Source organism: Schistocerca serialis, chromosome 3 (genome assembly GCF_023864345.2).
Source record: "Schistocerca serialis cubense isolate TAMUIC-IGC-003099 chromosome 3, iqSchSeri2.2, whole genome shotgun sequence".
Lineage (NCBI taxonomy): Eukaryota > Metazoa > Arthropoda > Insecta > Orthoptera > Acrididae > Schistocerca > Schistocerca serialis.
Window position 1 is genome coordinate 145,337,799 of NC_064640.1, and position 27,606 is coordinate 145,365,404.

General features: G+C 42.3%; 1 protein-coding gene across 1 annotated transcript in view; it reads left to right on the forward strand.

The window, feature by feature from the left end:
- LOC126471550 (trimethyllysine dioxygenase, mitochondrial) overlaps positions 1-27,606 on the forward strand; it is a 497,242-nt gene that overhangs the window by 289,408 nt on the left and 180,228 nt on the right. The window contains exon 7 of the mRNA XM_050099777.1: positions 17,270-17,494. Within this exon, the coding sequence (XP_049955734.1) occupies positions 17,270-17,494 (225 nt within the window). The remainder of the gene's footprint in view (positions 1-17,269; positions 17,495-27,606) is intronic.

The window sequence follows — 27,606 nt, forward strand, 5'->3', positions numbered from 1 at the left end:
GTATCCTCGCTAACGGAGAACGTTTTGAACATTTCCTGTAACAAAGTGTTGCTGTGTGTTTCCATTCCATGATTAATGTGATTTGAACAGAAGTAATAAAATGGGCTCTAACATGGAAAGTAAGCGTTTCCGGACACATGTCCACATAACATATTGTCTTTCTTTGTGTGTGAGGAATGTTTCCTGAAAGTTTGGCCGTACCTTTTTGTAACACCCTGTATATGTTCGTCGCCAGGGTGACTATGTTGAGAAATAAGTATTTAGACATGAAGAATAAAGATGCAGACTGTTAATAACGTTTGTTTTATTTAAAAAGTTTCAAGAGTTTTCACATAAAAGAATCGGAACCATTACTTTTCAGTGTGCCCTTGTACGTAGTACCATGTCAAATGATACGACACTGTGTCTACCGTCAGTACATGTTCATGATAACACTTAGATAATAATTTGTATCTGTCGATTATGCCATGTTAATGTGATATGAGTCTTTTGTGTATTATTATATCACGTCCCACGGATTTCATTCGTTATTGGTTTTTTCATTTCATTTTAACACAGTCTGATTACAAATGCGTATCCACGATCTGAGCATTGGGACGGCGGGACAGGGGGGGGGGGGGGGAGGGGGGGGGAGTGGGAGGGGTAGGTCAGCTCATTAGTTTCACGGTCAGTCGTGAAATCGTTTTGTTTTGAGATTTCATTCCAAATAATTCTGGCTACATTTACTACAGGACAGTATCATTTACACGACTTGCTTCACAATGATACTAAACTGTTACATCCGTCTGCGCTGCGAGGCAAGAGTGGAGTTCGATTTGTGTAGACCATTCTTTTGCCAGTGGGAGGGGAGGAGAGAGGAATGAGGCACCTGCTAACCTTCCCCACTTCCCCCCCCCCCCCCCCCCCCCCTCCGCCCTTCCTCCCTCCTTCTCTCTCACTGCTCTGAGTACGCCAATGTCTGAGTCTTGTACCGAAACGGATAACGTTGTGATGAGTATATGAAACAACTGCAGTTAAGATTGAACATTTCTGAATACTTCAGAACGACATATACACTGATCGCTTTTCTTCATTTGATAACATGGTGGTGACCAAATATAGTTCTTGGAATGGTCGAGTCTACATTTGGCTTTGTCTAGCGTCGTGTATTCAAAAAATTCAAAGGGTAACAGAGACATTTCGTAATTTCGCGTGTTGTATTAGTCCGATTCGCGCGATTTTTTCGTTGTTGTGTTGGTAGGCCCGTCTGAAAAGTTTCTGTCCCGTGATATCCATATCACACATTGAGTCTGTTGTCAAACGTTATAAAAGTTGCAGGTATCTTAGTGACATCGGTGTTTTTATAAAAGTGCACAAGAGATTTTGTATTAAACTCCCCTACAAGAGCTGCATAAAGTGTATCGGGGATCTAGAAATGTTAAATACTGCTTTTGGTGAATCCGCTACGAGTAAAACAAGGGTTTACGAGTGGTATTAGCGTTTCGAAGCTGATCGTGGAGACGTTGAAAATGACGAGCGCCCTGGCTGCCCCAGCACATTTTCAGCCGATGAAATTGTGCTGAAAGTGAAAGAAATGGTTATCAAAGATCACCGAATCACAAAAAATGGTTCAAATGGCTCTGAGCACTATGGGACTTAACATCTGGGGTCATCAGTCCCCTAGAACTTAGAACTACTTAAACCGAACTAACCTAAGGACATCACACACATCCATGCCCGAGGCAGGATTCGAACCTGCGACCGTAGAGGTCGCGCGGTTCCAGACTGAAGCGCCTAGAACCGCTCGGCCACACCGACCGGCTCACCGAATCACAATAAGAGAAGTTGCAAATAGTTTTGGTATGTCTCTTGTGTCATGTCCTGAACTTTTTCGGGTATTTTGGGTATCTACATCTACATGACTACTCTGCGACTCGCACTTAAGTGCCTGGCAGAGGGTTCAACGAACCAACTTCAGCTTACTTCTCTACAGTTCCACTCTCGAACAGCATGTGGGAAATGTGAACAATTAAATCTTTCCGTGCGAGCTCTGCTTTGTCTTATTTTATTATGGTGGTCCTTTCTCCCTATGTAGGTTGGCATCAATAAAATATTTTCGCATTCAGAGGAGAAAGCTGGTGATTGAAATTTCATTAATGGATCTCGCCGGAACGAAAAAGTCTTTGTTTTAATGATTGCCACCCAAACTCGCAATCGTATCGGTGACGCTCTCTCCCCTGTTTCGCAATACCCCTCTAATCTGTCACCTTCGGGACTGGGACCATAGTCGGAACGAAAAAAGGTCGGATTATCCGAAAAATCTAATATTTATTGCAAAAAATGTAAAAAGACATTTAGTACAAAAAATTAAACGATTTAAGAACTAAAAGACGTCTAGAGTAATATAAAAAGATGTTTTTTACACAGTGTTAAACAATATATTAACTAAAAAACGTCTACACACACTATAATACGTGTTGGTTTTAAAAGGAAAAACGACAAACATATTACAGAACTGTACTGTACTTAATAACGTATAAACGATATATACTGTAAACTAAAAAATGTTTATAGCACTGTATATAAAAAAGAAATTTTTTACAGAGAAATAAACTACTGTTTGTATAAACTAAGAAATGATTATACTGTATGCATTGTTTTTACAATAAAAACGAAAACAAATTACTTGGAAAAAAATCAGAGAAACATTTTTGTTTAGCAGATATTATTCTAGATTTAGTTGCAGTGTCCCTCCATTTTTTTTATCCACAAAACGTTTATTGGAGCTGAAGTTGGGTTCTGCTCGATGTATTGAAGGGCGATGTCAAAAGCGTTTTTTACATCGTTGTGTGAAATCCGGGAGGGGGGTTCGTCTTTGCCGTCCGAGTCCTCATTCACAATTTCCTGGCTAACAGCGGCAACAATCTGGTCTCATTGAGCTCTTCAAAAGTGTCACAGTCTTTGTCACATTCGTTGATCCACTCTTCTACTTCATTGGCAGGGACGTTCGGCTCCAGAGTTTGTAGATCGTTAACGATTCCCAGTGCGTCGTTGTTTTGCTAATCTTCGACATGCTCATTTTCAGTCGTAGCTTGCGGCCAAAGTTTACGCCACGATTTCCGCAGTGTGTCAGATTTCAGTTCATCCCATGCTGCAGTGATTGTGTAGATAGGATCTTTGATGCTCAGGGATTTCATTGACTCAAGTAAGTTATGACCTCCTTCTAATTTTTCCAAGATTGAGCTGATATACTTTCTGCGATATCGCCTTTTTAACCATTCGATAACGCCCTGATCCATTGGTTGGATGAGTGAGGTCACATTAGAAGGCAGAAAGAGAGAGAGAGAGAGAGAGAGAGAGAGCGAGCTTTTATGTCCCCTTTCACCAAATCTTCCTCAGATGGATGTGATGCTGCGTTATCCAACAGCAGTAGAGCACGAACAGGCAGATTTTTTTGCTTCAAGTCTTTTTTGACCGATGGCACAAACTCGGCGAAAAATCAGGATTTAAAAAGGTAGCAGTCCATCCAAGCAGATTTTTGATTGCGGTAATAAACGGGCAAGGAAGATAAGTTTATATTTTTGAATGCCCTTGGCTTCTTAGATTTGCCAATGACGAACAAGGGGAGCTTGTGGGTATCATCTGCGATGCTACAAGGAATGATTGTTATTCTATCTTTTACAAGTTTCGTTCCTACCACGGATTCATTTGAAGCTGCGAGTGTTTTTGTTGGCAACATTTTAAAGTTCAGCCCCGTCTCGTCGGTGTTATACACTTGCCAGGGTAACAGTTCATTTTCTTCTACAATTTCTTGAAACTTAACAGAAAACTCCTTAGCAGCTGCGGCAGCGGGAGATAGTTTTTCACCGGAAATAGAAACAAATCGGACACCAAGACGAGTTTTCCAACTGCGGCGGCGCGGTTCTTTCCGTCCCTTTACGAAGAACCTGCACCTATCTGTGAACATTGTCTCAGCAGATCGTCAGTAGGAAAGCCGAGTGAAACCTACTGTACTTCGACGTGAACCAGGCTGCAATTAAAGTCACTAATCTACGTTTCGGGAGAGAGTTTTCATATGAAATGAAAGGAAATTTTGTCCTCAATTAATATATTCTGAAACTTAGGTGAACAAGTATCACTGCCAAGCCCGTGCTAGTCTTAACACAGTCACTCACAATCCCTTTCACTCACGTTAGCAAGTTTATGGTGTTGCATTTCCCGTAAACGTAATAGCTACAAAATACTGATTGTTTTAGATCGATAATGCTCGCCAAATATTAAGTCTGTCGGTACCAAATTCAGTCACAGTTTTTACCCACCGACCTGCTCAATACGCCACGCGGAATATATGTCGTATCTCGTCACAAAATTCGGTTAAAAATTCCGAAATTTCTACACACACATCGGAATAATTATGCCGTCACTTTCAAACACTTTTGATGTATGAAACACTGTTAGATCCGGCAACTTATCATTTCCATCGGAACTACTACTGCACACGTCCGATCTTTTTCATGGCTAGGCTTCGACTTTTCTATTTTATACTCTGTCTTCTCTACCAGCAGAGAAAGGCGCGCGAAGAATATTGCTTTACCATTGGTCAGTTTACTCAACAGCCAATAGCAAAACAACATTCTCCCGCGTCAGTCCGCGCTTTTCCTCAATAACCAATCGCAAAATAGTAAACCTAACTACTGCACTTTTTACCGGCGTAATTATCTAATATGCTGAAGTTTTGCTTATACATAAAGTTATTTACTAATGTTATTTATACATGAATTAACTTTCCCTTTACCATAAACTTGCTTTACAAATATATTCTACAAAAATCCCCTTTGTTCATATCCATACTTCTTCGAAATGTTCCCACACTAAATCCTACTACATAACTCGTTAAACAATTATCTTCATATTAACATTAATCCATACTCATGCATCATTCATACTGCTAAAACACATTTATAACATTTTACATTCACAAAAAGACATAATAATACTTTATGAAAATACTAGAACAGTTTATGAAAAACATTCTATTATTTTAGTGCACTCTACTGGGCACAATCGAAACTAAATCAGTCCCCTATCCAATACTGTCCTCTATCGGCTGATACATCAACTACGTGCGCATCCAGTCTCGCGTCATCTGTCACTCTCCAGCTCTGAGACACATCTCCCACTTAACCGCCTCCAAGGCAGGATCGTTATATGGCGCTAAGCCTCACAACGATCAATCCAGCCTTCACTGGCAGCAAATTTACTTTCGGCTTCCAGTTTTTTGTGCAATACTATCGCTTTTTCTTTGAGAATTGGCCCGAATATTGGAGTTCTTTTTTCTTATTTCTTGACAAAACCGCATCCACAATGCGTTATCAAGCAGTTCAAGTTTAGGCTCTTTTAATGTTTTGCGATTCTTCAGAGTGCTTTCACCATCAATCGTAACTGTACAGGATTCAATGTCTTTTCGAGTCTTCCTCCAATCCTTAATTGTCGTAACACCTACATTCAGTTCCTTTTCAATTTTTTGGAGCGATTCTCCTTCGTCCAGTCTTTGTAGGACTGCTAATTTTCATTTAGTGAAAGAGTTACGTGTTTACGTTTGAATCCAGACATGTTGAAAAACAGACAAATGTACACACAATGAACCTACCGTAATAAGTACTGTAGAGAACACGGAATAAAGCAAACAACGGCGTTTTTTAATCCCAACAAAAGATAAAGCTGCACAATAACGTACAGTATAACAATATGCACAGCGATAGACACCTCAACAATGGCCCGACAGACGTCCAGTCAGTCACAAGTCGGCACAGGCTCGCGAGCCTGAGCATGGTCGGACTAACCTCAGTGACGGACCATCCAAGGTCGGATTAGGAGGGTTCTACTGTAATGCGAAACGAGCTGCCCTTCTCTGGACTTTTTCGATGTCTTCCATCAATATTGTCTGGTTGTTGTTGTTGTTGTGGTCTTCAGTCCTGAGACTGGTTTGGTGCAGCTCTCCATGCTACTCTATCCTGTGCAAACTTCTTCATCTCCCAGAACGTACTGCAGCCTACATCCTTCTGAACCTGCTTAGTGTATTCATCTCTTGGTCTCCCTCTACGATTTTTACCCTCCACGCCGCAAAACTCCTTTACTATTTTAAGTGTCTCATTTCCTAATCTAATTCCCTCAGCATCACCCGACTTAATTCGACTACATTCCATTATCCTCGTTTTGCTTTTGTTGATGTTCATCTTATATCCTCCTTTCAAGACACCATCCATTCCGTTCAGCTGCTCTTCCAAGTACTTTGCTGTCTCTGATAAAATTACAATGCCATCGGCGAACTTTAAAGTTTTTATTTCTTCTCCATAGATTTTAATACCTACTCCGAATTTTTCTTTTGTTTCCTTTACTGATTGCAAAATATACAGATTGAACAACATCGGGGAGAGGCTACAACCCTGTCTCACTCCCTTCCCAACCACTGCTTCCCTTTCATGTCCCTCGACCCTTATAACTGCCATCTGGTTTCTGTACAAATTGTAAATAGCCTTTCGCTCCCTGCATTTTACCCCTGCCACCTTCAGAATTTGAAAAGAGAGTATTCCAGTCAACATTGTCAAAAGCTTTCTCTAAGTCTACAAATGCTAGAAATGTAGGTTTGCCTTTTCTTAATCTAGCTTTTAAAATACGTCGTAGGGTCAGTATTGCCTCACGTGTTCCCGTATTTCGACGGAATCCAAACTGATCTTCCCCGAGGTCCGCTTCTACCAGTTTTTCCATTCGTCTGTAAAGAATTCGAGTTAGTACTTTGCAGCTGTGACTTATTAAACTGATAGGTCGGTAATTTTCACATCTGTCAACGCCTGCTTTCTTTGGGATTGGAATAATTATATTCTTCTTGAAGTCTGAGGGTATTTCGCCTGTCTCATACATTTTGCTCACGGGATGGTAGAGTTTTGTCAGGACTGGCTCTCCCAAGGCTGTCAGTAGTTCTAATGGAATGTTGTCTACTCCTGGGGCCTTGTTTCGACTTAGGTCTTTCAGTGCTCTATCAAACTCTTCGCGCAGTATCATATTTCCCATTTCATCTTCATCTACATCCTCTTCCATTTCTACAACATTGCCCTCAAGTACATCGCCCTTTTATAGACCTCCTCCTTCCACCTTTCTGCTTTCCCTTCTTTGCTTAGAACTGGGTTTCTATCTGAGCTCTTAATATTCATACAAGTGGTTCTCTTTTTCTCCTTGTCTGGTAATGATTCCATAACGCATGGCAATACTCTAGCAGAGGACGGACAAGGGGCATACTGTCTAGTGGATTTGTTTCATCTTGTAAGTGTTCTGCCAACGTAACGCCATCTTTGGTTTCCCTTCTCCACAACGTCATCTGTCTGATAGTTCCAATTTAATTTGTTCGTAAATGTTATTCTTAGGTTATCAGTTGAACCGACAGCCTTTACATTTGTGTGATTTACCGTGTAACCGAAATTTAACGGACTTCTTTTCAATCATATGTCGATGACCTCACACTTTTTTATTATTTAGAGTCAACTTCCCCATTCAGCACCATAAAAACATCTTGTCTAACTCATTTTTCAGTTGCTTATAACCTAATAATGACTTTACTAGACGGTAAATGATAGCATCATCTGCAAACAATCTCAGAGGTCTGCTCAGATTGTCTCCTAAACCATTTATATACAGGGTGTTTCAAAAATGACCGGTATATTTGAAACGGCAATAAAAACTAAACGAGCAGCGATAGAAATACACCGTTTGTTGCAATATGCTTGGGACAACAGTACATTTTCAGGCAGACAAACTTTCGAAATTACAGTAGTTACAATTTTCAACAACAGATGGCGCTGCGGTCTGGGAAACTCTATAGTATGATATTTTCCACATATCCACCATGCGTAGCAATAATATGGCGTAGTGTCTGAATGAAATTACCCGAAACCTTTGACAACGCGTCTGGCGGAATGGCTTCACATGCAGATGAGATGTACTGCTTCAGCTGTTCAATTGTTTCTGGATTCTGGCGGTACACCTGGTCTTTCAAGTGTCCCCACAGAAAGAAGTCACAGGGGTTCATGTCTGGCGAATAGGGAGGCCAATCCACGCCGCCTCCTGTATGTTTCGGATAGCCCAAAGCAATCACACGATCATCGAAATATTCATTCAAGAAATTAAAGACGTCGGCCATGCGATGTGGCCGGGCACCATCTTGCATAAACCACGAGGTGTTCGCAGTGTCGTCTAAGGCAGTTTGTACCGCCACAAATTCACGAAGAATGTCCAGATAGCGCGATGCAGTAATCGTTTCGGATCTGAAAAATGGGCCAATGATTCCTTTGGATGAAATGGCGGCCCAGACCAGTACTTTTTGAGGATGCAGGGACGATGGGACTGCAACATGGAGCTTTTCGGTTCCCCATATGCGCCAGTTCTGTTTATTGACGAAGCCGTCCAGGTAAAAATAAGCTTCGTCAGTAAACCAAATGCTGCCCACATGCATATCGCCGTCATCAATCCTGTGCACTATATGGTTAGCGAATGTCTCTCGTGCAGCAATGGTAGCGGCGCTGAGGGATTGCCGCGTTTGAATTTTGTATGGATAGAGGTGTAAACTCTGGCGCATGAGACGATACGTGGACGTTGGCGTCATTTGGACCGCACTGCAACACGGCGAACGGAAACCCGAGGCCGCTGTTGGATCACCTGCTACACTAGCTGCGCGTTGCTCTCTGTGGTTGCCGTACGCGGTCGCCCTACCTTTCCAGCACGTTCATCCGTCACGTTCCCAGTCCGTTGAAATTTTTCAAACAGATCCTTTATTGTATCGCTTTTCGGTCCTTTGGTTACATTAAACCTCCGTTGAAAACTTCGTCTTGTTGCATCAACACTGTGTTCTAGGCGGTGGAATTCCAACACCAGAAAAATCCTCTGTTCTAAGGAATAAACCATGTTGTCTACAGCACACTTGCACGTTGTGAACAGCACACGCTTACAGCAGAAAGACGACGTACAGAATGGCGCACCCACAGACTGCGTTGTCTTCTATATCGTTCACATCACTTGCAGCGCCATCTGTTGTTGAAAATTGTAACTACTGTAATTTCGAAAGTTTGTCTGCCTGAAAATGTACTGTTGTTCCAAGCATATTGCAACAAACGGTGTATTTCTATCGCTGCTCGTTTAGTTTTTATTGCCGTTTCAAATGTACCGGTCATTTTTGAAACACCCTGTAGATTCCTTGGGAACACCAAATATCATTTCCGGTTTAATCGATGAATTTCCGTCGATTACAACGTACTGTTACATTTTTGAGAGGAAATCACGAATCCATTTGTACAACTGAAACGAAACTTTATATGTAACCAATGTGATTAGAGGTCTCTTGTTAGGAACGGTGTCTAAAGCCTTATGGAAATCTAGAAACATGGAGTCAATTTGAGATCCTCTGTCTATAGTACGTAGACTGTTTCCTTAGATGTAATTAATAATGTTCGAACACAGTATCCAAAATAATACTGAAAATCGACGTCCGTGTTACGGGCCTGTAATTCACGGGAATACTCCCATTACCATTTTTGAGTATTGGTGTGATCTGTGCAACTTCCCAGTGTTCACGTATCGATCTTACGTCGAGCGAGCTGTTGTATATAGTTGCTAAGTATGGAGATATTGTATCAGCATTCTCTGAAAGGGACCTAACAGGTGCACTGTCTTTACCGGAATACTCGCCTTTATTAGATGATTTGAGGTTCTTTACTACACTGGGGATATCTACTTCTAAGTTACTCACGTTGACAGCTGTAACTGGTTCGAATTCTCGAATATTTACTTCGTTTTTTTCGTGAAGGAATTTTGGAAAACCATGTTTAGTAACTCCGCTTTAGTGGCACTGTTATTGGTAATACACTGAAACGCCAAAGAAACTGGTATAGGCATCGTTTTCAAATACAGAGGCATGTAAACAGGCAGAATACAGCGTTGCGGCCGGAAAAAGAACCTGCAAGAATGGGACCAACGACGATTGGAGAGAATCGTTCAACGTGACAGAAGTGCAAACGTTCCGCAAATTGCTGCAGATTTCAATGCTAGGCCATCAACAAGTGTCAGCGTGGGAATCATTCAACGAAACAACACCGATATGGGCTTTCGGAGCCGAAGGCCCCCTCGTTACACTTGACAGCTGCGCGACACAAATCTTTACGCCTCTCCTGGGCCCGTCAACACCGACATTGGGCTGTGGATGACTGGAAATATGTTGTCTGGTTGGACAAGTATCGTTTCAAATTGTTTCGAGATCTCCACCCTCTCGTACTCTTATGGATTTATGGACAGCCCTGCAGGATTCGTGGTGTCAGTTCCCTCCAGCATTACTTCGAATTCATGGCACGTCGCTTTGCGGCACCTCTGCGTGCTTCCGGGGGCCCTACACGACGTTAAGCAGGTTTACCACTTTCTTTGGCTCTTCAGTGTATTACCATCGGTATCGCGCAGTGAACATATTGATTGTGTCTTGCCGATGTTGTGGTTTACATATTACCAGAATCTCTTTGGATCTTCAGCTAGATAACAGAGTTTTATGTCCAACACAAGACACACCCGCTCGACTGAGATGTCTAATTGTTTATTCACACGATTGTGATACTTGGACAAACAACTTAAATGTAGGTATACTAGAAGGGTCTTCCAGATTAAACACCAAATAAACGAACACTTCTTCCGTAATTCTTAGACGGCATAAAAGGCTATTCTTGCTACTGCCAAGAATAAAGTCTCCAGAATGAGATTTTCACCCTGCAACGGAGTGTGCGCTGATATGAAACTTCCTGGCAGATTAAAACTGTGTGCCGGACCGAGACTCGAACTCGGGACCTTTGTCTTTCGCGGCAATCTGCCAGGAAGTTTCATATCAGCGCACACTCCGCTGCAGAGTGAAAAATCTCATTCTGGAAACATCCCCCAGGCTGTGGCTAAGCCATGTCTCCGCAATATCCTTTCTTTCAAGAGTGCTAGATCTTCTGCGTTCGCAGGAGAGCTTCTGTGAAGTTTGGAAGGTAGGAGACGAGATACTGGCAGAAGTAAGGCTGTGAGGACGGGGCGTGAGTCGTGCTTGGGTAGCTCATTTGGTAGAGCACTTGCCCGCGAAAGACAAAGGTCACGAGTTCGAGTCTCGGTCCGGCACACAGTTTTAAACTGCCAGGGAGTTTCAAGAATAAAGTCATTTGCTTGGCTAGATAGTGGATATAGAAGTTAAGTTCCGAAACGCTACAAGTCCACTCGTCTTGAATGCTAAGTTCTTTTACCACCTTACTTCAATGTCCGAAACGATGTCCTAATCCATACCCCCCTGGCTTGCAGTGTCTGGTCCCCGACAATCTGACGTCTTGATCAGAAGAGCGGCGGTGAACGGTGGACTGGAGACGACAGCTGGAGTGGCGGCGGCTCTGGTGATGATCGTCAGTTCCGGGCAGGCGATGTCACTCCTTCTTGCTGCTTCAGCGAGAGCTTATATCTTCGCTTCACGGAGGATTACTTCGCTTTGTCTGGCTGCAGAGCTGGGTCGCTGTAGCAAAACGTAGTGCCGATCTGCGCATGTAGATTCTAGCTGTGTGTGACGATTGCGGTATCGGCGCGACCGCCGGAATCGCCCTCTGCTGCCTTCCCTACTGACTTCCTCTCCCCTCCGCTGTACGAGCGGAGCCGTGGGCGTTTCAATATTGCGGCCAGCAGACATTCAGCCGCTGGCGTTCCGTGATAGGCGCGCCACAGCACAGAGATTCGTTGTGGAAGCTCTTAAAAGCATCTCGTACTGAAGTCAGCGCTACGTTTCGAACCTCAGTAAACATCACCACAAACAACATCGCCAATCTTGGCGATATTGAATTCTTTTTAATTTGGCATGTCTTATTCGTTGCCTCATGCAACAGTGATTTTGCCTGTTTCGTGTTCCCCGGGGGATTAGTACTATCTTTAATTACACTGACAAGCTAGATAAACTGGTACACACGCATAATGTAGTGTAGAGCCCCCGCGAGCACGCAGAAGTGCCGCAACATTACGTGGCAAGGACTCGACTAATGTCTGAAGTAGTGCTGGAGGGAACTGACACCATGAATCCTGCACAGCTGTCCATAAATCCGTACGAGTACGACGGGATGGAGATCTCTTCTCACAGCACTTTGCAAGGCAGCCCATATATGCTCAGTAATGTTCACGTCTAGGGAGTTTGGTGGCCAGCGGAAGTGTTTAAACACAGAAGAGTATTCTGGTCGTGTCCGGGTGGAATTGCCCAAGTCCGTCGGAATGCACAATGGACACGAATGGATGCAGCTGATCAGATAGGATGCTTACATATGTGTCACCTGCCAGAGTCATATCTAGAGGTATGAGGGTTCCCATATCACTCCAACTGCACACGCTCCACACTATTACAGAGCCTGCACCAGTCTCCTGCTAACATGCAAGGCCCATGGAATAATGAGGTTGTCTCCACACCCGCACACGTCCATCCGCTCTACACAATTTGAAACGAGAGTCGTCCGAACAGGCAACATGTTTCCAGTCGTCAACAGTCTAATGCTGACGGACCAGTCATCAAGGGTACGCGAGTGGGACTTCGGCTCTGAAAGCCCATATCGATGATGTTTAGTTGAATGGTTCGCACGCTGACACTTCTTGATGGCTCAGCATTGAAATCTGCAGCAATTTACGGAGGGGTTGCACTTCTGTCACGTTGAACGATTCTCTACAGTTGTCGTTGGTCCCGTTCTTGCAGGATCTTTTTCCGGCCCCAGCGATGTCGCAGATTTGGTGTTTTAGCGGATTCCTGATATTCACGGTATACTCGTGAAATGGTCGTACAGGAAAATCCCCACTTCATCGCTACCTCGGAGATGCTGTTTCCCACCGCTCGTGCGCCGACTATAACACCACATTCAAACTCACTTGAATCTTGACAAACTGCCGTTGTAACAGCAGCAACCGGTCTAACAACTGCACCAGACACTTGTTGTCTTATACAGGGTGTTACAAAAAGGTACGGTCAAATTTAAAGGAAACATTCCTCACACACAAATAAAGAAAAGATGTTATGTGGACATGTGTCCGGAAACGCTTACTTTCCATGTTAGAGCTCATTTTAGTTTCGTCAGTATGTACTGTACTTCCTCGATTCACCGCCAGTTGGACCAATTGAAGGAAGGTAATGTTGACTTCGGTGCTTGTGTTGACATGCGACTCATTGCTCTACAGTACTAGCATCAAGCACATCAGTACGTAGCATCAACAGGTTAGTGTTCATCACGAACGTGGTTTTGCAGTCAGTGCAATGTTTACAAATGCGGAGTTGGCAGATGCCCCTTTGATGTATGGATTAGCACGGGCAATAGCCGTGGTGCGGTACGTTTGTATCGAGACAGATTTCCAGAACGAAGGTGTCCCGACAGGAAGACGTTCGAAGCAATTGATCGGCGTCTTAGGGAGCACGGAACATTCCAGCCTATGGCTCGCGACTGGGGAAGACCTAGAACGACAAGGACACCTGCAATGGACGAGCCAATTCTTCGTGCAGTTGACGATAACCCTAATGTCAGCGTCAGAGAAGTTGCTGCTGTACAAGGTAACGTTGACCACGTCACTGTATGGAGAGTGCTACGGTAGAACCAGTTGTTTCCGTGCCATGTACAGCGTGTGCAGGCACTATCTGCAGCTGATTGGCCTCCACGGGTACACTTCTGCGAATGGTTCATCCAACAATGTGTCAATCCTCATTTCAGTGCAAATGTTCTCTTTACGGATGAGGCTTCATTCCAACGTGATCAAATTGTAAATTTTCACAATCAACATGTGTGAGCTGACGAGAATCCGCACGCAATTGTGCAATCACGTCATCAACACAGATTTTCTGTGAACGTTTGGGCAGGCATTGTTGATGATGTCTTGATTGGGCCCCATGTTCTTCCACCTACGCTGAATCTAGCATGTTATCATGATTTCATACGGGATACTCTACCTGTGCTGCAAGATCATTTGCCTTTACAAGTACGACACAACATGTGGTTCATGGAGCTCCTGCACATTTCAGTCGAAGTGTTCGTACGCTTCTCAACAACAGATTCGGTGACCGATGGATTGGTAGAGGCGGACCAATTCCATGGCCTCCACGCTCTCCTGACCTCAACCCTCTTGACTTCCATTTAGCCGGCCGCGGTGGTCTAGCGGTTCTAGGCGCGCAGTGCGGAACCTCGCGACTGCTACGGTCGCAGGTTCGAATCCTGCCTCGGGCATTGATGTGTGTGATGTCCTTAGGTTAGTTATATTTAGGTAGTTTTAAGTTCTAGGGGACTGCTGACCACAGATGTTAAGTCCCATAGTGCTCAGAGCCATTTGAACCATTTGAACTTCCATTTATGGGGGCATTTGAAAGCTCTTGTCTACGCAACCCCGGTACCAAATGTAGAGACTCTTCGTGCTCGTATTGTGGGCGGCTGTGATACAATACGCCATTCTCCAGGGCTGCATCAGTGCATCAGGGATTCCACGCGACGGAGGGTGCATACATGAATCCTCGCTAACGGACGACATTTTGAACATTTCCTGTAACAAAGTGTTTGAAGCCACGCTGGTACGTTATGTTGCTGTGTGTTTCCATTCCATGATTATGTGATTTGAAGAGAAGTAATAAAATGAGCTCTAACATGGAAAGTAAGTGTTTCCGGACACATGTCCACGTAACATATTTTCTTTCTTTGTGTGTGAGGAATGTTTCCTGAAAGTTTGGCCGTACCTTTTTGTAACACCCTGTATAGGCGTTGCCTACCGCAGCGCTGTATTGTGCCTGTTTACATATATCTGTATTTGAATACGCATGCCTATACCAGTTTCTTTGGCGCTTCACTGTAATTTATTCCGTTTAAATCTCTCAATTAGCGCTGATACGATTTCTTTGAATTTAACCCACATCTGGTCTATACTTACACAGTTAAATTCGAGGGATGGAGACAGTCTCTTAGGAAGGTGTCAGGGGAATTTTTATGAAACGTGTGACAAAATTTGTGCAAAAATTGGCGAACTGCGTAAAAACACAGCGACGTATGCAAGCTACTCAGCAGTCGATAGATAAAGTCGACGACGGTGGAGAACTGCTGAAACGTTTCGCAACAGATGATAAAACATGGGCTTACGACTATGTTATCAGAGATACAAGCAATGTAATACATGAATCTCTCATTCCGATATCAAAAAGCCTTACTTTCTACTAACATTTAAGTTGATGTGAAACAGCCATATACACCACAGACGAAAGCTTCTCGGACACCGATGTTTCTGGATCTTTATAGGAATTATAATAGTTTTTCCTGTTGAAAACGTAATCACCATGAACTGTAGAGGGGCCTGAAGATGGTGAACTGTATCACCGAACCTGGCGCCGGCGGGATCAGGGATTTTCACCTGCCTCAAAATGACTTGGTGTTTGTGTTGTCCTCATCATTTTTCATCATCATTCATGAAAGTGGCGAGTTTGGACTGAGCAAAGGTTGAGAATTTGTACGGGCTCTGATAACCGCTCAGTTGGGCGCCCCACAAACCAATGATGATGATGATGATGATGATGATGATGATGATGATGATGATGATGATGGTCATCATCATCACCGAAACCGGTCGCACATAAATAAAACTAATACATACAAGTGAAGGTATCATTATTGCACATAAATACAGCAGCTGCAGTTCAATTGCACGTTAGAAGATCGATACACAGTTACTTCAGAAACAGTCCAGTTACTTAAGAGGAGCAAAACTTTTATTTGATGCCAACTTGATTGTGAGTGCAAAATTTATGGGTCACGAAGGTATACTGTATGTACAGCGAATGACATTGTTAACCATGACGGATTTAGGCTTGCGACAGGCGCCTTTAAGACTACTCCTATAGTATCCAGCTTCTATGCTGAGGCTGGCGAGACGCATCTTGCCGTCTGGTGATAGCTGCACATCATGCACCTAGTCTACAACCCACAGACCATCTGTCACCAACCTCCTACACCATTTCTCGTCCTGCAGTGAGCAGATGGACCATTCGGGAATCGTACTATGCAATAAGTAGTGACATTCGGTGTGACTGAAATCACTGTCCTAAACTGAGGGCAGGGGCAGTAACGGTTTGATTTCGGAAGAGCCCTAGGGTAAGTTTAAAACTATTGACGTACAAGAAAAGCTCTGGCAAAAACAACATTTTTAAATAACACTTTAGCCAAGCACCGCTGTAACGTTGTACACATGGATGCGTCTAAAAAGGGAGAGTCTATCGGTCGCTCTATTATATTTCCCTAATATGTCCTCAAGGTTCGTTTACCAATTGAATTTAAAGTGTGTAGTGTTGGTGTTCATATTATTTTCAGGATACTAGAGGTGATGAGACGTTATCGAACTATGAAATTCCTCGTCTGTTTTGACTGCATAGATGCTCTTGAACCTATACGGCATTTGTACTTGACAAAAAAGTATAGACTCCCCATGATTCCTTTCTCGTTTCTGCTGAACGTCAGGATGCGTCAATGGAAGAAGAGTAGACTGGGTTGAGAGATGACAAGATGTTGCCATAAACCAAAATACAGCTATATTTTCCTTCTCTCCAGTCACTAAGAAGAGACTAAGTAGCTCTGACAAGCTTTGAACAGGACAGTCTCCTGTGGCACATTCGTTTCATCATCTAACGATAAAGCAAATGTGTTATGGATTTTAAGGATTTGTATTGTGTCAAGCCTTCTACTTAGAAGGACAGAAGGGAGATTTTAGTTCATTCCCAGTGTGGCAGGATAATCAACATAATTTTTTTTATGTAAGTGATCATCCAGCTAAATATCCTGTATTACTGTTGCAGCCTCTTCTGTTTAAGAATTTGTATTTTAAAAATATGTTTTAAGACAATTACATATTCACAGTTTTGTGATTTGTTTAGAAGACGGTGAATGTAGGCGTAAATGTGAGACTGAATTGCAAGTACGTAATGAGTATGCTCTTAACGAAGGTTTTTTGATAGGATACTAATTTCTGTATTTAAAAATTTTCATCACATTTGTCTTCGAATTTTTAAGTAAGAGCAATAATAGCTATACTGATGGACACCGTAAATCCGCAACATTTTCATCATGACTGGTCTCATGCGGCATGTCTCTGAGTCGGTTTTCATTTCACTCATTTCATGTGGAAGTTACAGGTACCCAGCGAACTGTCGTGATGGATCTTCAACCATTTTCTGTGATCTGACAGACGTGACTTTCAGTTTACAGGTATTCCACTGTCTACACCACGACGGTGAAGGAGGCAGAACGCTGTTAGTGGATGGGTTTAGAGCTGCAGAAGATGTGAAAAAGACGCACCCAGAGTCTTACAGGAGACTATGCACGACACCTGTGGAATTCCGTTATCTGGAGAAAGGAAGGCACTATTCATTTACCGGACCAATACTGAGCCTAAATGCAGTCACTAAGGATATCGAGCACATCAGGTGAGTTTCGTCAAAATGTTTAAATACTTTCATCATAGAGAACACCGTACGTCAAAACCTGTTCTTGATAAAATGCGGATGATTCGCCCATCTTCCTCGTTAAGTTGGCAAATAACATTCGGAATCACAATATGAAAGTGTAAGACAATAAGACATCAGCTGATATACTGTAAATATGTGCAGCATATACAGGGTGTTTCAAAAATGACCGGTATATTTGAAACGGCAATAAAAACTAAACGAGCAGCGATAGAAATACACCGTTTGTTGCAATATGCTTGGGACAACAGTACATTTTCAGGCGGACAAACTTTCGAAATTACAGTAGTTACAATTTTCAACAACAGATGGCGCTGAAAGTGATGTGAAAGATATAGAAGACAACGCAGTCTGTGGGTGCGCCATTCTGTACGTCGTCTTTCTGCTGTAAGCGTGTGCTGTTCACAACGTGCAAGTGTGCTGTAGACAACATGGTTTATTCCTTAGAACAGAGGATTTTTCTGGTGTTGGAATTCCACTGCCTAGGACACAGTGTTGTTGCAACAAGACGAAGTTTTCAACGGAGGTTTAATGTAACCAAAGGACCGAAAAGCGATACAATAAAGGATCTGTTTGAAAAATTTCAACGGACTGGGACCGTGACGGATGAACGTGCTGGAAAGGTAGGGCGACCGCGTGCGGCAACCACAGAGGGCAACGCGCAGCTAGTGCAGCAGGTGATCCAACAGCGGCCTCGGGTTTCCGCTCGCCGTGTTGCAGCTGCGGTCCAAATGACGCCAACGTCCACGTATCGTCTCATGCGCCAGAGTTTACACCTCTATCCATACAAAATTCAAACGCGGCAACCCCTCAGCGCCGCTACCATTGCTGCACGAGAGACATTCGCTAACGATATAGTGCACAGGATTGATGACGGCGATATGCATGTGGGCAGCATTTGGTTTACTGACGAAGCTTATTTTTACCTGGACGGCTTCGTCAATAAACAGAACTGGCGCATATGGGGAACCGAAAAGCCCCATGTTGCAGTCCCATCGTCCCTGCATCCTCAAAAAGTACTGGTCTGGGCCGCCATTTCTTCCAAAGGAATCATTGGCCCATTTTTCAGATCCGAAACGATTACTGCATCACGCTATCTGGACATTCTTCGTGAATTTGTGGCGGTACAAACTGCCTTAGACGACACCGCGAACACCTCGTGGTTTATGCAAGATGGTGCCCGGCCACATCGCACGGCCGACGTCTTTAATTTCCTGAATGAATATTTCGATGATCGTGTGATTGCTTTGGGCTATCCGAAACATACAGGAGGCGGCGTGGATTGGCCTCCCTATTCGCCAGACATGAACCCCTGTGACTTCTTTCTGTGGGGACACTTGAAAGACCAGGTGTACCGCCAGAATCCAGAAACAATTGAACAGCTGAAGCAGTACATCTCATCTGCATGTGAAGCCATTCCGCCAGACACGTTGTCAAAGGTTTCGGGTAATTTCATTCAGATACTACGCCATATTATTGCTACGCATGGTGGATATGTGGAAAATATCGTACTATAGAGTTTCCCAGACCGCAGCGCCATCTGTTGTTGAAAATTGTAATTACTGTAATTTCGAAAGTTTGTCTGCCTGAAAATGTACTGTTGTCCCAAGCATATTGCAACAAACGGTGTATTTCTATCGCTGCTCGTTTAGTTTTTATTGCCGTTTCAAATATACCGGTCATTTTTGAAACACCCTGTAGTTACTAAGTATATTTTTGTGGTGATCTGTATAATCCTTTCGTTGAACAAAGGATCATTCTTTCAGAAGAAATACTTGTAGACTTGCTCATAGGTAACAGGTTTGTTGCATAAAAACACTGTTATCTATTATTACTTAAGGTAAGGCTGTCAACAGTTAAAGCATAAATTATACTGTACTGATCTCAAACGCACACCATTCACTTTCTTACATATCCTAGAGTCTCCTCTCAGCGAAATCCATAGTTAATGATTGATCTATTATAAATACTCTCTGTAGCTGACGTGACGTTCCTATGGTCGCAGTTATTAGCGGTTACATACACTAAATTTACTTGTTTCAACAAACTGAATACTAGTATTTATTTGTAATGAATGTCAAAAGTCATGGGATAATTACCTAATGTTGTGCAGGATATCCTTTAGCCCGCTGATGTCTTTCAAAGCAAAGCTGATAGTTCCCAACAGATATTTTTGCCCATGCTCATTCGATAGTTGCTCGTAACTGCGGATGTAAGAGTTTGATTACAACTGAGAACGTTGACAATGCCAGCAAAATTTTAGGCTCACTTTGTGCCGGGTGAAGTAGTACGTTGGCCAAAGCGAGGAATGAAATAGTTGAGAATGCTCTTCAAACCCAATTCAAACGATAATCGTCCTGTGACCTGGTAGACGCTACATTGGTGACATAGAAAATGTTTATAGGGAACATGAAGTATAGTAAGTGATGAATTAATCACGTAGTAACTGGAAATGGTGATTCTGAAGTCCTGACTGAGTCAACTTCACAAGAGAAATCAATGTCAATATACGATACGCCATTACGTACCCGACCTGTTCTTCAGTGCCTTGTTGAAACTGAAGTTAATGCTTTCCTGTTGGTGATGCCACACGAGAACCAGCTTCAGTTACTAGATAACTTCATTCACCATACCAAAATGCATTTTTCTCATGATCTAAAGTCCAATTAACTTGTCTGCACGCGCGTAGTATCTCTAGTTCTTACATCTTTGATGTCTTATATAAATGGCAGATGTTGCTGTCCCCACCTAGTCGACACATATCTCACTAAAAGAAGGGGAAATTATTTCATTCAGTGATGATTGTAAACCTGCGAGGATGATTCTGCTCAAATGACAGTAAATGCGTTTTCTACGAGTGTCTGATGCCTCCAGAAACCTACTTCCAGTTTACTACTTACAATGTGGGTGGAGAAATTTTCGAACCTGAACAGTTATCGAAATAGAATTTCCAGTTTGTCTTGTCGAAATTATCATTTCGAGTTCAAACTCCGGTAGCTCTCGCCGTGCAGTCTGAAATAGGCCTACGTTAGAATGACTTCTTTTGAATACTGTGAAAGAAGAAAGAATGATGGTCGTGTTCACCCTGTATAGATCTTACAAGGGGGGGGGGGGGGGGGGGGGGGAGGGCTTAGACACAGCCAACTCATTCGGCCCATATTTGGCAGGACAACCTAAAATGAAAACTTTAAGATATTTTGGCTCAACGGCCCTGTCGCTCCATTCCACCCCCGTTTATGAAAAAATCACCCCTAAGTTCACGACGCGCAAACGGCCCAAAATTGACAAAACCAGTAGATAATTGAAAACTGAGTACTTTTCATCATAATACATGGGATATGCAAACACATTTTCCTAAAAGGCAAGGAAATAACCTTTACGACTACCGCTTATGTATACATCAGCTAGAAGCTGTTTCATGAAACCGTCGCTGACGCAGCAACCAAAAGCATTTGGCTTAGGGGCAGAGAACTTGCTTCCGATTCCCAAGTATATTAATTTTTTCATTTGTATTTTATCCGTTTCAAAAGTGGCAGGAATAGGAGGGTTAATAAGCTAAGTAAATAAATAAGAAATAATAGCGAAGTAAGCAAATAAATTTCTCAAGCCATTTGGATTAGTAAAGAATTAAAATTTTCAGATTTGTTACAAGAAAATAACTCCTAGTAAGAGTGCTTTGGAGACGGGCATTCGACTTTATTTATCGCATAAGGGAGGAAAATCATTGTTGCAGTTGGTAGTATATATAAAATAGCGCATTCTACATGGCGCAATATTCCAGAACAGCGTCTGTTGCCTAAAGTTGTTCTGCGTTTATAACGAATAAATGATTAATTTAGTCCTCGGGGTATAGATGAAGACAATCGTTTATCCGACTCGCTAAAAATCTTTTTTCCATCACTCAGACCAAATGCAGTAAACCGACAAGTTAAATTTACAAAACGTATCTTGAGAATCTTTTAAATTACATTCATGTATGATAGCAGTTTATAGATAGCGAATGTCAACCGACTTGCGCGGTAGAAGTAATACCGCTAAACTGCCCACCTGATTGCCAACAGCGTGACTTTATTTTTATCGCCTACTTAAAAACTTTATTTCAAGGCTTAAAAATTGTCTACTAATAATAAAATCCGTGGTAAGTGCCACAACTGCTATTTTGAGGAAATCGCAAAAAACTTCCAGAAAGCATTCCTTTTTGATATACTTGTTTTTTTATAGCCTAAAGAAATGAAGACAGTTAATCTACAAACATTTTTAGAGTAAAGTTACCGTAAAACACTTAACAACAACAACAAAATTGTTGATGGAACAAAACAAGAACAAGGCTATGTGCCAACCTCTCTAACATAAAAACTGGGCTAAGTTTAACTCTTATATCTGTAAATAAAGGGGTGTGGGAAGGATAATAAAATAACTTTATTATTATAAAAACCTGGAAACTACTCTTTACAGTTTTTATATAATAACTATATTGTTATGAAAAGTCAGTTCAGTTAGGCCTGCAGGACTGCTGTGTTAGCAGACAAACTAGTTAAAGAACAAAGACAAAGTCAAGCACGTTGCTGTGTTCTTACAAGTTTTATTTCAAAATAAATGCCTTTTACAAAGTTTAAAAAGTTACATTTTGTATTAATTTAACACTATTTTATAAACAAAATATTGCAGCGTTACAGTCTATAAACAGCTGCTGTGTTTACTCAGTTAGATTTTGGTAAAACAGTTTGTTTTCTTGTTTGAGATTAGGTATCATCTTTTTTAAGTCCTCCTGCTTCTCAGTTTTCAACCTGGCTGTTAGTTCAAGCTGGGGTAGATATAAGTCTTTTATGGTTTCCATCTTCACACCTTTTGGAACATATTCGTTTGCATCCACGTTTCAACTTCATTGAATTTTTTTGTTGTAAACACTTTCCTGGGTAGGTTTTGGAAACTTTGAGCCAAAAGGCCTTGGAAATTTCTAACGTTTTTGTGATGTGTTCTTTAGCTGCTTTGGAGAAATCATAAAAATCATCATCGTTCATCATTGTGGTTAGAAAAGGAGTTTTGCTATTGGCATTACACAAAACTCTCACAAGATCCAAAGAAACTTCACATTTTTCTACTCTTTTTCTTTTTTCAATTAGAGCAAAGTCTCAGTCACATGTTAAGTATGAGTGTCCAGAGACGACATACTTGGGGTGAACTTCGTCAAAGAAATCATTACAGACCAAGTATATCCATAGGAAAATACCATTTGGTTTTTGTTTTGGCCGCAGCTGTTGTCAGACCACACTATTAACTTTTTTCCTGGGTAATTTTACTTTTAATCTTCCTTAACACACAGCTCGCAATTTCTTTGCCTCCCCTGCCACTCATGCCGTCATGCCAAAGAAATATACAACCTTTATTATTATCTGCTATATGCAATCCCAAATTTTAACAAGGAAGTTGAGAAAATAATACATTTGGCAGTTTGACAGTGTTGGCAAACAGAAAACCTATTGTAAATCTGTGGATACTGTGCATGTATCACTTGTAGGAGTGGTAGAATATACATGATCACGAAACTTCCTGGCAGATTAAAACTGTGTGCCGGACCGAGACTGGAACTCGGGACCTTTGCCTTAGGCGGGCAGAAGTAAAGCTGTGAGGACGGGGCATGAGTCGTGCTTGGGTAGCTCAGTTGGTAGAGCACTTGCCCGCGAAAGGCAAAGGTCCCGAGTTCGAGTCTCGGTCCGGCACACAGTTTTAATCTGCCAGGAGGTTTCATATCAGCGCACACTCCGCTGCAGAGTGAAAATGTCATTCTATATACATGATCACGTTTCATCTCTTCTCTAGCTTTTTCGGCACGTCTATGATGAACAATGCGTTTCACATCAGCAGCTGTACATTTGTTTTTTGTTTTGTTTTTATTTCCCTTATGTTCAATGTAGGTAACATCGTCACTCTTTTTTGCTTTTACCAAGGTTTCCACTCTTCGCCTCGTAATTTTGTGTATTTCCAGAAAGGTTTTTTTGCAGACTTCAAAACGTCCGCCTTTGTCATCAGGAACTGTATAAAAAACACTATCCTGTCCACGACTCTCCTCGGGTTCTTTGTAAGAACCATGACACCTTCTTCTAACATTGCATACACTTACGTTTCCCATCAAATAAGAGTTTTGCTTAACATTATCACCTAGTTCGCCTAGTTTGTAGAACTGATTGAATATGTTTCATTTGTATTCCAATGCAATGTCTCTACATTGATAGTGGCGGTGGCATGAAATTTACAATAAACAACTATGGGAATTAGAGGCATTAAGTAATTTGTGACTGCCACGAATAACTTGTTTGCCACTCTGCACAGTTAGTAGGTCTACTGTAGTCCAGGAACAAAGTCCAACATAACCTAACGTGGCCTGCATAAACTAAACGTAGGTTAGCTTAAAACGCCACAGAAAAATCATAATCAATCGAAGTTCTTCAAAAAAGCCTTAGTCCTAAGGCGTTAAATTTATCATATACACTTACCTCATCAGGTGTAGGTCGCTTTTGAGGTACAGTAACTTTCTTATTGTTCTTATATAGTTTTCTCTCGGTTCTTAGCTTCTTATTTATTTGGGAAACACTACCTTCATCCCTTTTCCGACATTTTCTTGTTTCATCCATCACATAAACCACAATAGTAAACACAAAGACAGGACTGATCACTGCAGCTTGAACACAATCGAATCTCAAACTAAAAACATCAACACAGGCGCATAGCCTGGGTTTTGTTTCAGAACGGGTGGCACTTAGCACATGGCGCATTCTGGTGGCAATGTTTTAAACCACTTCCATACTGATTAATAGAAAGCCCGGTTTTTACTGATGAAGGTTAGGCACATAGCCCATATTTTAACAATAAAACGATTTTTTTGTTTTTGGCACTTAGACCGTATCTTATAATTAGTCGACAATTGTAGCCTGCTTCTAGAAACGCAGCGGGAATTGCACAATCGCGCGGGTACAATAACGATTCACAGCATATTTCATGTTCAACTTTTAGCACCAAATTTTCAAGTTATATCATTGTATTTCTGGTATGCATCAAAAATAATTCCCGAAAAATAAATATTTTAAAATGTAAACCACGTCTGTTTTCTGTTGAATCTTCGAAAGGAACGGTGTAATTGCGCTCACCAGTATATTTGCTTCCAATATTCATATAACAAGTACCATCCATCTAGTCGTTCGAAAAAATGGAGGACATGTAACAGTGCGAGTGAAAGAGCCAGGATTAAATTTTTAATTTTTTTGCTAATCCAAGTCGTTTGAAAAATTTATTTATTTACCTTATTATTTCACATCGATTTACTTTCCATATTAACCCTACTATTCATATCAATTGCAAAACGGAAAAAATAACAAAAATTTATGTGCTTAGGAATCGAACACAAGTTCTCTGCTCGCCAGCGAAATGCTTTTCATTTCAATAAAATAAAATTATTTTTTCTAATTAAATAAAAGCAATCTTCTATAGTTGATTATCATGAAATAATACAAAGTTCATTTTCCAAATGAGTGTGTCAACTGTATTTTTGAGGATATTTATAAGCTTTATAATTATTTTTATATCTATTCTTTGTTTGGTGACTTCTAATGCTTTTCACACACCTCTCTCACTTACACGAAATAGCTATAGGAATTTAAGAGATTCTTCTGTGGTTCCTGCTTTCTCATTGTGTCGATTATCTACGAACTGTCATTATAGACAGTACTTGGGTGGATTCTTTGATCACGATATGCAGCATGTTGCCAAATGTTTTCTTGTGATTATCATCCCCATCCCGTGCAATACGAAAATATTCCCCTTCATCATTGGGCAAATATTCCTATAATGTAGCATCTCGTTTCGCAATAATGTAGGTGATCATTCATAGTGCTGCATTTTGTTTAGTAACGGTATCGCGTACTGTCAGGTCGCATCAGTTCTCGAACGTTCAGATAGCGCGAAGGCTACTCGGTGGCTAAGAAAATTCCACATGTCCTGCGCTGGTCCACAAACAAATCTATGCGCGAGCGAGTCAGTTTCCGCATTTGTGGCAGGTGGCTGTTGCGCTGAGGTGTTTTCTGTGCAGCTTGTAGTTTGTAGGGATTTTGTCATTGACAATTAGATACCGTCGTGAGCGAATACGTGAAGGCAGGAAAGTCTGGTGAATATTTCACCACAGTACTGTCTACTTCACATGTGATTCCCTTTCTTCAATGGAGTTTCCCCGTGCGGCCTTTGTCATGACTGTGTTTAAAGCCTTGTTAAGCAGCAATGACGTGATTGATATACTGGAGCGAACATGACTAAATTCAAGAAAATATTTCTGGGTGTCCTGATATTCGGGAGGAATTGGCGTGAGGTGTACCAGTGGCGATCGGCTCCTTTGCCTCATGTTGGTTAAGAGACTGTGAAGAAGGTATGCGCTCTATCGCTGTGTTTCTTTTCTCATTTCGATTGACAAGGAGTGTTGCGAATTTGTCGGACGCTGATGAGCTCAAGGCCGTCCCGTGAGGGAGCCAGAATGACTGCCGTGAAATTTTAAAAATATTACCAAGGAGGGGAAACCAGTTGAATACTCGCTGCATATTCGCCACCAAAGCTTCAGGGAGCGGAAATACTTGGGACATGAAGTACATTTTTCTTGCGACGGATACACGAGTTGTTTGCACTTTTCACAGGAGGTTCAGGTAACCGTCGGACTGAGATTTGGACTGATGCGGTTCAGGTGGTCAGACCAGTTCTTAGTTATCACGTGACCTCGAGCAACCACCTAGCAGACGCCCAGAGAAGGGTGCGAGGTCTGTTGCTCAGCCCGTGTCACTTCAGAAGTTTCAACAAAGCTCCTACTTAGGGGAAGTACGGTCGCCTTTGTGCTGTTGATCTGAGCGCCAGATGCCTTCATATAGATTTTAAGTATGTCTTTCAGGGAGGCCACGTCTTGTTGGGAAGACACAACAACGGATACATCGTCTGCATGTACTGTGCAGCGGATCCCCGTGTTGTGCACTACCAATCCTCTAATTCTGTTTTAAATGAGACGTTGTAGTGGTTCAGTGGCAATAGCGTACAGAGCTATGGACAGCGGGGATCCTTAGTAGACAGACCGACCATTGCGGAGAGATTTTGTGAGGTGATCACTGAATGAAATTCAAGAAGAAACATTTGATAACATTCCATGGAGGATTGTCGTAATACGATCGCCATAGGCCATCCTCTTCAACGCTTCTATTACAGACTCGTAGTTCTCACGGTCAAAAGCTTTAAAAAATGTCTAAAAATACAACTGCTTTTCTCTTTCAGTTACGGCCGCTGCTGCTTAGCATATCACGTCCCTTAGCCCACATGGTGCAGTAAGCATACTTCTACGAGGGACGGTACAATGTTGGTACCTGCCTAAAGTCTTTCCCAAGAATGATTCCATACGAATCTTGGTCATGTGCGTAATGATTCTGAAATCTGCATTAAGCAGTGTGAAAAGACGCTGGTTGCATACATGCGTGGTCCGACCAGTTTTCGGGAGAAGTGGTAATATGCCCTCTTTCAGAGTGTTAGGTACACTGTTGCACCACACCACACGTCATTAGCAACAACTTGAAGAGTGTCTTCGAGGATGTCCCAATAGCATTGGTAGAATTCTGCGAATTCTGCTCCGAAGACATTAAGCCCTGGCGACTTTCCCTTAGCTGTGCGCCGGCCGCGGTGGTCTAGCGGTTCTAGGCGCTCAGTCCGGAACCGCGCGACTGCTACGGTCGCAGGTTCGAATCCTGCCTCGGGCATGGATGTGTGTGATGTCCTTAGGTTAGTTAGGTTTAATTAGTTCTAGGTTCTAGGGGACTGATGACCACAGATGTTTAGTCCCATAGTGCTCAGAGCCACTTGAACTTTAGCTGTGCAGAATGTTGCTTCCTCAGTGTCATCGATCGTGAGTGGTGCTTCCAGAGTGACCCTACGCGCCTCTTGCAGGTGTTCTTGGATGGTACTTAGCACTGCGTAAGAAGCTGGTTCGCCGATATTTTGCCTTGTCTCAGTTGGCCGAAAGCTCTTTTGTATAGCCGTGTTGAAATGAGTGTCTCTGT